Below are 16,232 nucleotides of genomic sequence, written 5' to 3'. Positions count from 1 at the left end.
GAGCTGCAGAAGAGGGCAACCAAGAGGGCCAGGGGCCTGGAGCACCTTCCTTGTCAGGCAAGGCTGCAACACCTGGGACTTTTAATTTGGAAAAGGGGCGACTTCAGAGAGACATGATCGAGGTGTCTAAAATTATTGACAGAGTGGACAGAGAGAGTTTTTTCTCTCTCACACACACAACACTAGAACTAGGGGTCATCTCATGAAATTGATGGCCAGGAAGTTTAGGACCGACAAAAGGAAGTATTCCCCCCTCCCATAATTAATCTATGGAATTCTCTACCACAGGATGTGGAGATGGCTACTAGCTTGGATGGCTTTAAAAGGGGCTTAGACAATTTCATGGAGGATAGGTCCATCAGTGGCTAATAGTCCGATGGCTACAGGCCACCTACAACCTCCGGGGCACAATGCCTCTCAATCCCAGTTGCAGGGGAGCAACAACAGGAGAGAAGACGCGCCCTCTGCTCTTGCCTGTGGGCTCCCCAGTGGCATCTGGTGGGTTACTGTGGGAAACAGGATGCTGGACTAGATAGGCCTTCTTGGTCCTCATCCTGCAGGGCTCTTCTTATATTCTTGTACTTGACAAGTCCCAGCTCCTCTCTGAGTGATGGTGGCAGATTTCTAAATGGCGAGTGGGACAGTGAACTGCTCCCAGCACTGAATTCCTCAACCTGAGCCAGCTTCTACTAAGTCCAATCATGGGTCCATCGAACTCAGTATTGTCTACCCAGACTGGCAGCATCTTCTTCAAGGTTGCAGGCAGAAAGCCATGGGCAGTGGGGCTGAAGAATTTCCAGGGGGCACCTTGGGAGGCCATCAGGCAGGCAGTGCACCGCCCTTGCCATGAGCTAAGCCTAGCCCACTATTTGGAGCAGTGAGGGGCAAGCGACAGATAACCCCTCTGCAAAGTTTGGGTCCAGCTCTCAATCAGTTTGCCTCCTTACCAGGCCTGCTTGCACCCCACCCCCACCTCTTCCTCTTTCTCCCTTCAACTTGACCGGCAGCCTGGGAAATGTAGTTTTCTGGGCTCCTGAATCCTTCAGATTATGGGTTTGTGGTTGACTTTGCTGCGTTCCAACTAGCTGGGGAGATGTTCATCCTCCAGAGGCAGTATTTGCAAATGAGTGCTTCTCTCACCAAGACTTTCCCCCTCTTCTCCCGTGTCCTGTTTCTTTGAACAGTAAAGCCGGACCCTCCGGAGAACGTGGTTGCGAGGCCGATCCCCAACAACCCTCGGAGATTGCTGGTGACGTGGCAGTACCCTTCCTCGTGGCCTGATCCAGACTCCTTCCCCCTCAAATTCTTCCTGCGGTACCGGCCCCTCATCATCGACCAGTGGCAGCACGTGAGTGGCACCGCCAGGGTTCTCTTGCCGGGGACACGGGGGCCGCCCTCTCCGGCTGGCTGGCCTCCCCGAGCTCCTGGACTCACCATGGCTCGGCATTGAAGCTCTGGCTTGCCCTGCCCTGCAGAGGCTCAGGTCATGGCCCCATGCAAAGGGGGGCCCTGCGGGGGCTGGAGACAGAGCAGTTTCCCCCGATAGAGACGGCAGCAGTGGCCATTTCAGACACGTGGTATGTGCACAGAACTGGGGGGGGGGGTGTCAGCAGTGGGCTCCATCCCTGATCACCACGTTCCCTAGAATGCCTGGACAGAGCTCCCATGTGCAGAGCTGTAGTCGTGTGATAGCTGGACACTGCAACGGATTGTGGTTGTGAGGACAGAGCCTCTGTATGCCCAGTCATAGGCAAAGGGTCTCTCTGTAGGTCTTCTCATCGGTGTGTGTCGGTCAGGGGCTGGGCTGCCATAGGAACAGACAAGGAGCTGCCTTCTGCCGAGTCAGACCATTGGCCCAGGATTGTCTTCAAGCAGGGGCGTAACTATAATAGGGCAAAGGGAGACAGTTGTCCGGGGGCCCACTGCCTTTGGGGGGGCGCCCAGAGGCAAGTCACATGACTGACTCCCCCAGCCGCGCACCCACCCGGGCTTCCTTCAGTTGGATTCATCCTCCGAAATTGATGGGGGTGTTAAGACCTGGAGCTACCAGAACAGCCTGTCTTTCTCTAGGACCATTCAATGACTTGCATTGTCCACAATTGACAAAACCTTTAAAAAATAATTTAGGATGATGTTCTATTGTGGCACATAGGTTATATCTATATCCATATCTATAACTATGCTTTTTGTTACCACTATCCAGCCTCATTTAAGATTTCTTTACTACTTCATGAGCTGAGCTTCAGGGGTGGGGGGGCATTTTAAAATCTTGTCTCTGGGCCCACTCCAGCCTCGCTACGCCCCTGTCTTCACAGACTGGCAGCGGCTTCTCCCAGGTTGCAGGCAGGAGTCTCTCTCAGCCCTATCTTGAGGATTCGGCCAGGGAGGGGACTTGGCACCTTCTGCATACCAGACTGCAGTTGCTGCTCTTCCCAGAGCGGCTCCATCCCCTCAGGGGAATATCTTGCAGGGCTCACACATCAAGTCTCCCATTCATATGCAACCAGGGCAGACCCTGCTTAGCTATGGGGACCATTCATGCTTGCTGCCATAAGACCAGCCCTCCAGCATGCAATGTGGGTGTGGAGCCTGGAAGGGGCTGGTTAAAAGCTCCACCACCGGGCCTGCTGCCCAGGGCTCCTAAGTAATCTGAGGTTCTCCAGACTCATGACTTGAATGACCCCCCCCCCGCCTTGACATTAGAAGTGGCTCAGGTGAACCCCATGGACTAAGAGGTATATTCCCAGAGTCTGGAAGAACCTGGTCCTGCTCATCTGTCATTTGAGCTATGTCTGCACTCCAGATGCAAGCTAAAGTGGGCTGTCGAGTCGGTATTGACTCCTGGCGCCCACAGAGCCCTGTCATTGCCTCTGGTAGAATACGGAGGGGTTTGCCATGGCCATCACCCACGCAGTATGAGAGGATGACTTTCGGCATCTTCCTATATCGCTGCTGCCCAGTATAGGAGTTTCCCATAGTCTGGGAAACATACCAGTGGGGATTCAAACTGGCAACCTCTGGCTTGCTTGTCAAGTCATTTCCCTGCTGCGACAGACATAAATGGGGTTAAATGTTGTGCTTTCTCTTCCATAAGGAACAGAGGAAACTGCCATATACTGAGTCAGACCATTGGTCTATCTAGCTCAATATTAATGTCTCCACAGACTGGCAGCGGCTTCTCCAAGGTTGCAGGCAGGAATCTCTCTCAGCCCTGTCTTGGAGATGCTGCCAGGGAGTTGGGACTGGGAACCTAAATGTTCTTCCCAGAGTGAATCCATCCTTTAAGGGGAATCTCTTGCAGTGCTCACACTTCTAGTCTCCCATTCATATGCAACCAGGGCAGACCCTGCTTATCTATGGGGACAAGTCATGCTTGCTACCACCAGACCAGCTCTCCTCTCCTTAAACCCTGGGGGTTCTGTGTGAAGGGAAATGCAGGGGACCCTCACAATTCCTCCGTTCCCAGGTTCCTCCTCAAGCCTCAGGGGGATAGCATGCCGGTTAAACAGGACTCCCATCACTTTCCATTTGTGGTGTAAATGGCGCCCTTGGAGTGACACTGGCACCTCTCAAGTCGCCAGCAGAGGAAGCCCCTCTCAGCCCTCGAGACAAAGGATCTGGCCTCCTCTCGTCCCTTTGAACTCCCTCTTGCCTTCACAGAGGCTCTCCCCCTCTGCAGTCTGAAACGGGGGCTTGTTTTCCATCCATATGTTCAACGTAAAACTTGCCCAGCGCAATGTAAAAGGTATTTAAAGTATAAATGTCACAGCATTTATGTGCTCCCTGGCACAATAGATTGTGAACAGGAGATAGACTATCTTCTGCCATAACACTCTCCGTCCTGTCAGGGACATGGAAATTGCTTGGCTGCTATCATATTTCTGCTGGATTATTGCTTTGGGGGTGGGAGGGGGTGGGGGGAATGGAGAGGGAGAAGGAAACTCCTCGGCAGCTTGGAGGGAGCAAATCGTTAGCAAACGGCAGCCGGAGGGGTGGGGCGGGTGGGTTGGCCTGGCATGGAGCCCCTCCCCCTGCAGCAGGAGAGAAGCAGCCTCAGCCGGGGGGCTGATATGTGTGGGGCAGGCCTGGCTGTGCTTGGAGAGGGAGCCCTTCCACACTCACAGAGGAACACACCGCTGTGCGGACTAGCAGTGGGGCTTGGGCCGGGGGACGGTGACTGCTCAGGGGCACGACTGTCCTGCCGGATGGAAGCCCAGAAGGGCCAGGCAGCAGCCGCAGCAGCAGCAGGGTCATAGGAAGCTGCCTCCTACCGAGTCAGACTCTTGGTCCATCTAGCACAGCATTGTCTGCACAGACTGGCAGCGGCTTCTCCCAGGTTGCAAGCAGGAGTTTCTCTCAGCCCCATCTGGAGATGCTTCCCGGGAGGGACCTGAGAGCCCCCTGCATGCAGATGCTCCTCCCAGAGCTAAGGCCCCATCCCCAGAGGGGGAAATCTCACATGCAGCCTCCCATTCAAATGCTAAGCAGGGCAGACTCTGCTCATCAAGGAGGACTCTTCCTGCTTGTGGCCACAAGCCCAGCAATCCTCACCCTTCGGCACCTGGTGGTCTGATGGCTCTTAGGTCGCAGCAGCAACAAGGAGATGTGGAAGCAACAGAGGGAACGGGCAGGGCGAGCTGGCTGCCTGCCCTGAGAGGTGCCAGGGCGGAGGCAGGCAGGGAGTGCTCGGGGGCAACCTCGAGGCAGCTTCTGTGGCCCTCAGCCAGACAGGGCAGTGCCCAGTCTCCCGAGACGGCAGGCGGGACTCCCTCCAGACGGGCACTCCTCCTTTGCAAAGCAGACCCCCGGAAGCCCAGTCGCCACAGGGTGCAGGAAGGAAGTGAGTCCTGATGCCCGGAGCCAAGAAGTGGGCACGTGCTGTGCTTCTGCTTCCGGCGGGTGGGCCAGGTCAGTGCCCCCCCCCCGGTGCTGGCTCCATGGGAAAGGGCGGAGGGGTGGGGAAAGTCTGCACACACATGGCCTGCCCCAGGTGATGGGTGGCGTGTGAATTTGTGCCCCAGCCAAATGTCCCTGGAGAACACAGGAAGCTGCCATTGGTCCATCTAGCTCAGTGTGGTCTACCCAGACTGGCAGCACCTCCTCCAAGCTTGCAGGCAGAAAGCCATGGGCAGTGGGGCTGAGGAATTGCCGGGGGGGGGGCAGCTTGGAAGCCCATCAGGCAGACAGCACAGCCCCTGCCGTGATCTGAGCCCGCTGTTTGGAGCAGGGAGGGAGGGGCAAGCTGTGGAGAACACATCCTGAGGTCAGGCAGGCAGGAGTCTCGGGGGTCCAGCCCCTGGGGAGATGGACGAGGGCTGTGCAGGAGAACATCCGGGTGGTGGGTGGGTTGGACCCCTGGCCCGAGGCCTCGGCACCCTCCCAAACCCAGTGAGGAGGAGCCAGGAATGGCAGGTCTTGCTCAGCCAAGGAGCGTCCCCAGGAGGGGAGCACCGCCTCTGCAGGCAAAAGGTTCTGGCTGGAGTCCCCGTTCCCGGGCTGGATGGGCCCCTGGCGTGGCGCAGGGCAGGGCAGCCTCGGACAAGGGCTGAGAGTCTCAAGGAGGGGGTGCTGCTGCGGCCGCCAGTGCTCAGTCCCTGCCCTTCAAACAGGAAGGCTGGCAGCCCAGAGAGCACCCCAGCCTCCTGTGCCGCTCAGAGATCCCGGAGTGAAGAGGCAAGAGCCCCCCCCCCCAGTGCCCTCGCGGGCGGCTGTGGGGCGGGGAGGTGCCGTGCTTTGATATCCCTGGCCTCTTGTGCTTAAGGGGCGGGGCCCAGGATTGCTGTTCGTATAGAAGGGCTGCTTTGATCCTCAGCCCCCCCCCCCCAAGCCGCTGCCCTCCTTTGTGCTTTTGGGGTGGCTCCGATGCTGCAGCCCGCCTTGCTGCTGACCGCGGCCCCTGCCCCGCCCTGCCCTCGGGAGGCCTGCTGTCCTGGGTGGCTCCGTCCAGCCAGCTTTGAGCCGCGTCTTCTGGCTGCCCCTCTGCCACCCCGGTGGACCTTCTGCCTGGTGCCTGCAGGCTCACCACGTGTGCCAGGGAGGCAGGGCTCAGCTCCGTAGCCAGCGGAGCACCTCTGAGCATCTCCCTGAGTGACCGTCTCTGGTCCTTGGGTCTCGTGGAGCAGGTCCGTCTGGAATTTGCAAGCATTCCGCTATCTTTACTACAAGGCATGGATTGAATAGACTCTTCAGCGTCGCTATCTGTGAAACTGGATGGAGAGTGAAAGATCCGATCAGTGGGCTAATTGGGAGGGAAACACAGCTGTTCCTGGGACAGGTGAGTGACAATGGATAAGTCAGTCAGGTCCTTGTCTCTCTTAAGGGAAACTGGGAAGGGAGGGGGGTGTGTGTGTGCGTGCAAGTAAATGAGGCTCAATCAGCAGACCTGGCAGCCCAGCCCGTTTCAGCTTTCAGTTGTTTCCAGGAAACACAACCCATAGAGACAGAAATTCTATTCGCACATGACATCCCATCCACTTGCCGTCTGAGTGCAGCTCAGTATGCAAATACAGTTATTCCCACTCCATGTTCAATGCACTTGCAGCAGCACACTGCTTCCTATATGTACCCTACATTTGAGGGTGGGGGTCTGTGTCCAGGTTCCCTTTTACAATGAGTGCATGTATACACATTCACACCCAAACATTAGAGGCACCTGTACATATGTGCAACAGAGTGCCTGGAATATGTCTTTCTTGTGTGCCCTCTGCATCCGGTGTTTCTGTCAGGGAGCCTGTTTGCTCTCATTCCTGGGCCCCTAGAGAGCCTTGACTTCTTCCCTTTCCCTTTTTCCTTTTCGTGGGTGTGGAGAAAAGCTTTGGAAACCAGAAATAAAATGTAAAAAAAAAACCTGGGAACAGCAGTTCTCAAGAACATTTTTTTAAAAATTCCCCTACCACCAATCTGATTTAAAATAAAAATAATAATAAGTTCATACTCTTCTCAAAAGAATTGTTCCAATTTCCAGGTGTGGAGGGAGTGGGTTGCTGGGTTCTTTTTTAAAGAAACAAGAGGTTGTTAGAGAGGAGCAACCCATTTGACATTATTGCTGTAACACACTATTGACAAGAATGATCTTGTTAAATAACTTCCCTCCATTTTTTTAGGTTCAAATTTTAGATTTGGAAAAGTCGCTGAAATGCCAGTGGCTGGCACCCTGACTAGATGTACTAGAGGCAGTAATGTTGAAATGAGTAGTCCTTTAGTAGTGCTGTTCAGGCCGCCCACGGTCCATTTTGGACAGGTGTTGCTTTGTTTGGGCAGACCTGCCTTTTTTCTTCTGGCATTCCTTTCTCTGCCCCCAGTATCTAAGCAGAGGAGCCCCCCCCCCAAAAAAAACACCAAATACATGCCAACTGGCTCCTCCTCTGGATTCTTGGCATTGTCCTTTGGGGCAAAAGCACACACATACACACACACACACACACACACACACAGAGACATGCCCGGCAGGTCTCATCTTGTGCCCGGCTGGCAGATCCCTTTGCAAGGAAGGCAGGAGAGGAGCTCTGCAGTGCCAAGAAGGGAGACATTCCACTGCTTAGAGCTGTGGAAGAGGATGACAAGGCAGCAGGTGGTCTGATGGTCTGGAGCTGGAGGTCGGAGGGGGACTGCGGATGGGGAGGAGGCAGCTGAGTCTGACTGCAATAAGAGTCCTAATCATCTGGCCACTTGGTGAAGTGGGCAGCCATCCACTTGCCCAGCAAGAAAGAGAGGCAGTGCCAGTCCCAGCCCAGGCAGGCTCCAGCCTCTGGAAGGCTGGCCTAGTGCTCTAAGCCCCGCTTCCCAGGACGTCCCCTGCTAGGGCCAAGCGGCTCGCTTCTTTCCCCAGCCCCAGGGAGGCTGACATCCAGGCAAGCCCGGCACACCTTCTGTGGCAGGAAGACAGGCTGGAAGAGCTCCTGTCAGCTCCAGGGAGAAGGTGACACTCTGACCAGTCGCCAGGATCCTGCTGTGTGAACTGGCAAACCTGCTGTAGCCAGGACTGGGCACCAGTGTCCCCTCTAGGAGGGATTCCCAGATGTTGTTGACTACAAGTCCCAGCATCCCCAGCTGCAATGGCTTTTGCTTGGGGATTATGGGAGTTGTAGTCCACAACATCGGGGGATCCCTGTGAGAGGGAACTCTGCTGGGCGCTCCCTAGAGAAGTGGGCCATGGGCAGATATGGAGCTCCATTGAGTGGAACCCCCAGGTGGGGCAGACTGCCAGCTGCTTTGGGAGGGGTGGCGGGTGCGAGAGGCCTGTGGCCTTCCTGCCCTGCTGCTGGGCTCTCCCGAAGGATCTGGCTGGCCCCTGCAGGAAACCAGGTGCTGGGTTAGGCAAACCCAACCTGGCCTGAGCCAGCCGGCAGGCTGTTCGTAGAAGAGGCCATCCTAGTGGGGAGAGGGGGAGCCAGGCAGCAAAGTGGACTATCTGGTGGCCAAGCGGGGAGAGGGTTCCTGGCAGCGGTGCTGGGTTTGTGATGTCAGGCCTGGGAAAGAGGGAGAGGTCTGGCATGTGCCAGCCACACAAGCGGAAAACAGGACACTCGGCTGCCAGATCTGCTGATCACAGAGAGCTTAAAATTGGGAGGCAAAACACTGTGCCTTGTAAAAAGCGCCAGTATGCTGTAGAAGTGAATCATACGCTCCTGTTGTGTCAGTCCAAACAGATCAAGTCCATCCCAGTGCTGTATATGAACCAGATTGGCGGGGGGTGGGGGGGGTTGTTTTCTTCTGACGGGAAAAAACAGATAAAAGTCCATCATCGTGCAGCATGTAAACCAGATTGGGCACTTCCGCTGGTGGTGAAGGAGAAAGCGCTTGGTCAGTGTTGAGCTTGCAGGTCAGCTCTGCAGACGGGAGGTCCTGGGACGGAGGGGCAGCCGCTCCCCTTAAGGCAGGGCTTCCCAGCAGTCGGCCCCCAGATTTTGCTGGACTACAACTCCCATCACCCAGCAACGTCCGGGGGCCCAAGGCTGAGAGCCCTTGCCTTAAGGCGTGGCAGCAGCAGGGATTTGGACCTGGTGGGGACGGTGAGCAACTCTCTGGGGCCGATCCGACCTATGCAGAGCTTGCAAGAAGCATGCAGGGAGGTTGCCAGCAGCATTTGTTTCTTTCGCTCCGTAAGCCACTTAGGGAACTTCTTGGAAAGTGGTATAGAAATAGTGGTGGCGGTGGTAGCTGCCCACAACCTGCCCCCCTGGCCCTCCATGCCACATTCACAGCTTGCAAAGGTTGGTTTTGAAAGGGGGCTGGCCCCCACCAGGGGCATGGGGCAAGGCAGCCTTGGGCACTTTGCCTCAGGCATGGCAAGACCTTGGGCTGATCATCCTGGCACCTTGGCCTCTCCGGTCCAAGTATCATCCACTGTCCACAGCTCTGCAAGAGCCCCGGGAAGTGTCCTCCAGTTTTTCTGCCCCGTCTGGGCACACGTGATCCATACCGCCACCCCCACCCCCATGCCTGCCTGCCTGCCCCTCTCTCCGAGTCCTGCTCGCCCTGGCTGTGGCATACATGGGACCCAGCCGGCCATCCACAGAGATGGCCAGAAGTCTGTCATGCTGCCAAGCCGGGTTGCTGCTGGTATCCAGGTTGAAAAGCCCAGCACCAAACCGGGACAGGCAGCTGCCGCCTGGGCATTGCTTTCCATGTGCAAAAGTGCTCCTTGGCTCGTCCTCTCCCAGTCATGCCTGCAACAGCCCTCTGAGACAAGTGGGCGTTCACCACCTCCTGCCGTTGAGGAAATGAGGCCGGCAGCTCATGCCTCATCCGGTGCATGTTGGGCAGGATTTGCACCCAGAACCTCCGAAAGATGAGCCCCATTTGCAGTTCACAGGAGCTCGGGGCTTCTGCTGGGCTCCTCTCTGTCCACATCTGGCCTCTCTTGCCCTCCCCGCAACTCCGCCCCGCCTTCCCTGTCCCCTCCCCCTGCTTCAGACCTTCTTTGGTCTGCCCGCGTAGTGACAGGTTGCTCTTCTTTCCATCGCCCGCCTGCCGCCTCCTTTGACATCTTCGAGTCGTCCCAGAGCCCCTTCCTCAGCCCCAGGGGCTCTTCCCAGCCTGCTTCCTGGCTCTCTCTGGCATCAGCAGGGCTTCTGGTTGGGCGTCTGGTGTGGCTCCTTTCCCACAGCGCCTGCCCTGCTGAGCTTGGGCTTCCTTTCCCTGGCCTTCCCGTGCCATCTCTGCACTTCAGCCTCCCTGGCTCTCAGCCTTTCAGGCCAGTGTCCCGATTCCACGGCTCTCGCTCTTCCCAAGAGGATCCGCTCTCTCGTTTCGTGGCCACTGTTTCCTGAGGCCGCCTCACTCTGCCGCCTCGTTCTCTGCTAATACTTCCCGCCAGTCTCTCTCAGATCTCCAACGGCTTCCCGTCTGCTCTCCTGGGGGCTTCTTCAGCTCTCGGAAGCTGGCGTTTGCTCGCTCAGCGTACACATTCGGCTGCTGACTGTTCACCGTCCTCCTTTTCGATTACCCCAAATACCAACGCAGTCCCCCTGCCTCAGAGCACGCAGGCCCGCAAGAGCCCTGTGACGGCAGCAGATGCCCAATTAAGCAGCCCATTTAAAACAGGACCAACACGGGAGAGCGAAATGGCCCCCAAGAGCGCCTTGTAGAGGAGTCCCAGCAGCAGCAACGCGCCCTCCCTCCTCCTCCTGGTTTTGCCAGCTCTCTCTTTCCAGCTGTGGAAAGGGGCTGCCTGCTGCTTTCAGGTCGGATTTCTCTCCCCTGCTTTGAAATGGGATCAGCCGCTTGCACCTTCGCGGGAATCTCCTGAGCAGAGTCACTCACAATTCAGGAGTGAGTTCAGAGGACTGAGAGAGAGAGCAGCATGGCCAAGGCCACCGTCACAGGTCTGGAGAAGAGGCCGGCCGCCTCTTGAAGCCAGGCCTTGGGGAACGGCTCGGCCCACGATTCAGCGATGGCAAAAGCCTTGGTTCCCCAGTGGCGGTTAGACTTCAGCTCCCAGAATCCCCAGCCACAATGGCCACTAGCTGGAGTGATGGCCCCTGCCTCTAGAGGCTTGAATTAATTGAGGTGGGGAGCCTGTTCTCACGCACACCCTAACCCAGACTAGGGTTAGGTTGTGCATGAGAATTGCCGGGATCGGGTCCGATCCCAGCGGGGCAGTGCCGCCTAGCCCAGCTTTGAAACCCAGCTCTTTGCTGGGTTAAGGGCTCGAGTGAGCCCTTTACCTGGGCACCGGATCATGTGCTTGCCGGGGCTACGTTCAGCCCCAGCAGACACAGAGACAGGCGCCTAGAGCGCCCAACTCCTGGGGGAATCCCCAATGCACTGTGCATGTCAGGTGCTGCATTGTGGGATATCTGGAGGCTGGGAGGCATCATCCCGGCCTCTGGAGCGCTGCTCTGTGCCACACAGCACAGATTGTTTGGGAGGGTGGTCCACACTCCCAGCAAGAGTCCAGTGTTCGTCTGGGGGGAAGTTGAACCAGCCTTCCTCCCCCCCCCCGGCGCTGCCCTTCCCACCCGGTCATGTAAATGGCCCCTAGGTCTATCAACAGCGATTAGCCATGACAGCCAAATGGAACCTCTGTGTTCAGAGGCAGACTACCTTTGAGGATCAGTTGTTGGGGGCCACAGCAGGTGAGGGCTGTTGCCCTGTTGTTGTGCTTGGCCACTATTGGAAACAGGATGCTGGGCTTCCATCTGTCCCAGTGGGGTGCTTTGTATGTTCCGAGCTCACCTCCCTTGCTGGGAGACCGGAGCAAGCTCAGGCTAGAGGTCATTCCTCCATTCACGGACGGCTACCCAGCCACACAGGCTGCTCTGCACCCTAGTTGGGTTCTCCATCAGCTCTGTGTCAGTCTGCATCTGCACAGACCTGAGGCCCACCGCAGACAAGTATGATCTGCCCTGCCTTGGCTTCCAGGGGAGTGCTGGCCATTTCCCTTGGATTTCAGCGGGAGTCCTCAACACATGCATGACGCAGAACACTCCACTGAGCACAGAGGCTGGCATGAGGCACCGTGCTCACGGACTGGAAGACGTCGGCGGGGCTCTTGCTGTGTGCACCGAAGCAACAGTGCTGGAGGCTGCTCAAGCCGCTCTCCCTGCGCTCGCTCCCGTTGTGACGACGGACGAGGGGAACTGCAGGGACGCAGCCTGCCCACCTGCCCGTCAGGACCGCCGGACCACTGCCCCCGTCACCGTTGTGGCCACGCCAGTGTCTTCCAGCCCGCTTAGCCTTGCATTGCATCACGTCAGCCAGCGGGATTTATTTCTGAGGAACAGGCATGGAAACATGCTGAATCTGCCTTGTGAATGCCACATCTTAGTACAGTCACGCTTTATTATTTATTTATTGAAATATTGCATCCCACCCTTCCCAAACATAATGAGACACTCAAGGCCGCTAACAGCACAAGTTGTGGGTTTTTCAAAGTTGTGCTGTGAACAAAAACTGACAGAAACAGACCAAACAGCGCAGCAACTAATCAGCAACTTAACAGCCAGCCTAAGAGCCAGCCTGACCCATCAGCCTGACCCATCAGAACAATCTGGGTGGGGGTTTTCTCCCGCTTCTGGTGCTGTCAGTGCCATAAGTTAAAGGACCAGGCTGATCTCCTGAGGCAGGCTGAGTGGAGGAGAAGGCTTTCTCCTGCATGCCCAGGAGAACCTATTTTGAGACATTCACTAGGCAATGTATGTGAATCGGGAAGATTTCAAAGCTGGTCATCTGTACCCATATATTTATATAGCCATTTATGTATCTTTGTGATGGAATCATCTCTACCTGCACATTTCTGTGCTCCTAGAAATTCATTTATTTATTTTTTTATTTAACATATTTGTATACCACGCAAAACTTACGTCTCTGCCACACCGGCTGCTTTGAATGCACTTGGACCACTCATCCCAAGAGGCTCAGTTTTTCCAGGCTCAGTATTTCTCTGTGGGGTTTAAAAAAAAAAGAAGACCTCTCAAAATTGCAGTGCTTCTCAAGGAAATCCATATCCTGGCTGCTTCTTCTTCTCCATCATCATCTTATCCTCTCGCAGAACACGGTGGGACATCCCATTCATTGCTTTTGGCTCCTGGCTTGTTGGCTCTTGATGCTAGAGATGAAAGCCGAGAATCTGCCGACCCCACCAGGATTCCCTCTAACATGGAATCCCAGATGTCCCAGCATCCTCAGCTGCTATGGCCTTTGACTGGGAATTATGGGGGAGGTAGTCAACAACCTCTGGGATTCCCTGTTAGAGGGAATACTGGACCCTGCCCCCTCTGCAGACTCCAGCCTCACCTCCCTCCCTGGTGCCCCCCTTTCCCAGACCGCCCCGCTGCCTCACCTTCCTGTAATTTGATTTCCAAGGCAGCGACAAGGGTGGCCCAGAGTGGCAGCTGCTCCTCTTGGCTGCTGCTTCGATTTCTCTCCTGCTGGCTTCCCCTGCACCTGCTGTTCTGAGTGGGTGCCGTGTACCCCTCTTTTGAGACCCAAGGTGTGGTTATAAAACAAGCAGTCCTGCCACAAGGATTGATACTCACAACTGAGGATCTGAATGAGCACCACATTATACTGAATACACAGGAACATAGGAAGCTGTCTTGCACAGAGTCAGACCCTTGGTCCATCCAGCTCAGTATTGTCTACACAGACTGGCAGCAGCATCTCCAAAGTTGCAGGTAGGAATCTCTCTCTGCCCTATCTTGGAGATGCTGCCAGGGAGGGAACATGGAACCTTCTGCTCTCCCCAGAGTGGCTCCATCCCTTAAGCGGAATATCTTACAGTGCTCACATGTGGTCTCCCATTCAAATGCAACCAGGGCAGACCCTGCTTAGCTAGGGGGACAAGTCATGCTTGCTACCACAAGACCAGTTCTGCTCTCTACAAATGAGGCCTTAATGACTGCACCATATGTGGCATTCCCATGTGCCTTTGGAACACGTAAGATGGAAGTCGGGTCTAGGTGCTATTGCTATGCCTGCATGTTTGGTTTACCTGGTTACCTAAACAACAGTTAAAGCCAGATTGCACGCATGCATGCACCTATGCTATGAGTATTTCATAACAGGAGGAGAGGAGGGAAGTGGAGATGCAAGGCGGAGGCAAGGCAAGGACTACTCAACAGGCATTGCGTGCAGGGAGAGAGAGGGGTCAGTGCAGAGAAAAGAAGGGGGCGGAAGAGACAGGGCGGTGGACCCACACAAGGTCAGAATCCCAGGGTAGATGGGGTCAGTGCGGAGACTGGAGGGAGAAGCAAGACACACATGGCAATGACCTTGGGTGAGTGTCAAGGCTTGTGGGAGCACTGCTTGTTTTATAACCAGACCTTGAGTCCCAAAAGAGGGGCACCGGCCCGGCACCCGCTCCTAAGACTTCCACCAACAGATGTGTGTGTTTTCCCTGCTCTGTGTCAAGAGCAAAGCAGAGCACACGAGCCTGCTGGTGGAAGGGAAGGAGACCAAGAGAGGCAGCGACGTGACGGTTGCAAGGATAAGCCACCCTTCCATGCTCGAAGCTCTGTCCTTGCTGCCGCCAGTCAGAGGGGAAGGCAGTCCAGGCGCTTTCCAGATTAGACCCTGCAACGGGGTCAGGGTGGATCTCGGAAGTCGGCTTCCACACTTCCTGTGTTGGGACACCGCAGTCCCTATGTGGATAGCAGGGTGCTGTTCACGTTTCCGATGCCTTGTTGTGAATTTAATCGCTGCAATGTAGTGCTATGACGTCGTATATCCGGCGTAAAGAAGTTGCTGTTCTTTCGCGAGGCTGCTTCCCCCTGTTGGGCACTTTGCTATTTATGTTTTGAATACGATTTGCCGGGACAGAAGCATTTTGCCGCTGTTGAGTGGCTAAGCTGGAAAGCGCCCTGGTGCACTGGAAGAGGGCAGCACTGACGAGGCAGGAGAGGCTGGGCCAGAGGCTGTGTCTCAAGACACAGGGGGACCTAAAGGGAAGGCGGCAGGTGAGGCGACAGCCGGGCAAGGTGCCTTCGCAGTGATGGAGGAAGGCCGCCAGTCGCCGGGCAGAGAAATGGAGAGAGGCCGGTGGGCGGGAGCGGCCGCCGTAGGCCCTGCGTCAAGCTTCCGGCTCTTCCCCTTGGCAGGCTTGCCTGCTCTGTCTCCTTCAACACCCAGCATTAAATATTTAGGGCATCCTTTCTTTTTCTCCGGCTTTTAAGTCTGTAATTTGAACCAGATTGGGGGAGCTTCCTCCTCTGCTCTGCAGCCACGTCCTGGCACTGGCCGAGGACTCCTAATGTGTTCAGATGTCCCTGTAATGGATTACCTCGGCTGGAACTGGATACCTTTGCCTAATGGATCACTAATAGCCTCTTTCTGGTTTTGCAGACTCCGCCGCCGGATAACTCACACCATCAGCTCCTCCGCCAGAGCGCCTCGGCTCTCACACATGTTGCCAATCACAAGCACATGCGCTCCTCACCGGGTTCTGCGCAGGAGCCCGCGTGTGCTCATGTGCCCAGCACTGTCCAATGTGGGGCGGGGGGTGGGTGGGTTGGCAGGGTGGTAAACACAAGTGTCAGCAAGATGTAGGAGAAAGAGGGAAGCTTTCCCCTTGAGCAGGGCCCAGTGAACAGATCTCCAGGGCCTGTCGGTGTGGCTGAAACCTCAAAGAACATCAGAGCAGCCCTGCTGGATCAAGCCCCAGGAGGCCTCCCTAGTCCACAGTGGCCCATCAGGTTCCTCTGGGGAGCCCCCAGGCAAGAGACGAAGGCATGCCCCTCACCTGCCGCTGTTGCTCCCCTGCAGCAGCCATCTCAAGGGAAGCTTGTCCACAGTGGCTGGCTCCTGCCCATCGCAGAGCAAGGTGCATGTGCTGGTTCCACCTGAGTCCAAACCCTGTCCACACTGGGAGGGAGCTCAGGGAGGCTCCATGGCTCCTAAGGATTGCATCAGGGCTGAAGCGATGCTTCTCCCATTTGGAATGATGGGGAAAGTGTCACTTCAGCATTGACCCAATTCTTTGCAGCCCTGGAACCCCTGATAACAAGACGGAACCTGCATGTTCAGTGACAGTATACCTCTGAATGCCCAGCGCTAGGACAGACCACAGGGAAGGCTGTTACGCTCGTGCCCTGCCTGTGAGCTCCTCCCCAGAGGCGTCTGGCTGACCACGACTGGAAGCAGAAGCCTGGGTCAGGGCAACCTTGGGCCTGCCCTGTGCCAGCAGAGGCCGTTCTTCTGGTCCTTCCCAGCTCCCACCATCTCTGCTAATGCCCATTTTCTTTTTCTGTTGACACAATTTCTTATGCTCGTCCCTCTTTCACAGACTTGAC

The 16,232-nt window shown here is 56.1% G+C and overlaps 1 protein-coding gene across 8 annotated transcripts in view; it reads left to right on the top strand.

Annotated features, from left to right (window-relative positions):
• Positions 1-16,232, top strand: part of CNTFR (ciliary neurotrophic factor receptor) — a 448,395-nt gene that overhangs the window by 407,203 nt on the left and 24,960 nt on the right. For all 8 annotated transcript variants that reach the window (XM_053301733.1, XM_053301734.1, XM_053301732.1 and 5 more), the window contains one exon: positions 1,185-1,348. In XM_053301733.1, coding sequence (XP_053157708.1) covers positions 1,185-1,348 — 164 coding nt within the window. The remainder of the gene's footprint in view (positions 1-1,184; positions 1,349-16,232) is intronic.

Source organism: Hemicordylus capensis, chromosome 2 (assembly GCF_027244095.1).
Source record: "Hemicordylus capensis ecotype Gifberg chromosome 2, rHemCap1.1.pri, whole genome shotgun sequence".
Classification (NCBI taxonomy): Eukaryota; Metazoa; Chordata; class Lepidosauria; order Squamata; family Cordylidae; genus Hemicordylus; species Hemicordylus capensis.
The sequence above is the reverse complement of the archived record's forward strand: the minus strand, read 5'-3'. Positions and strand labels throughout refer to the sequence as shown.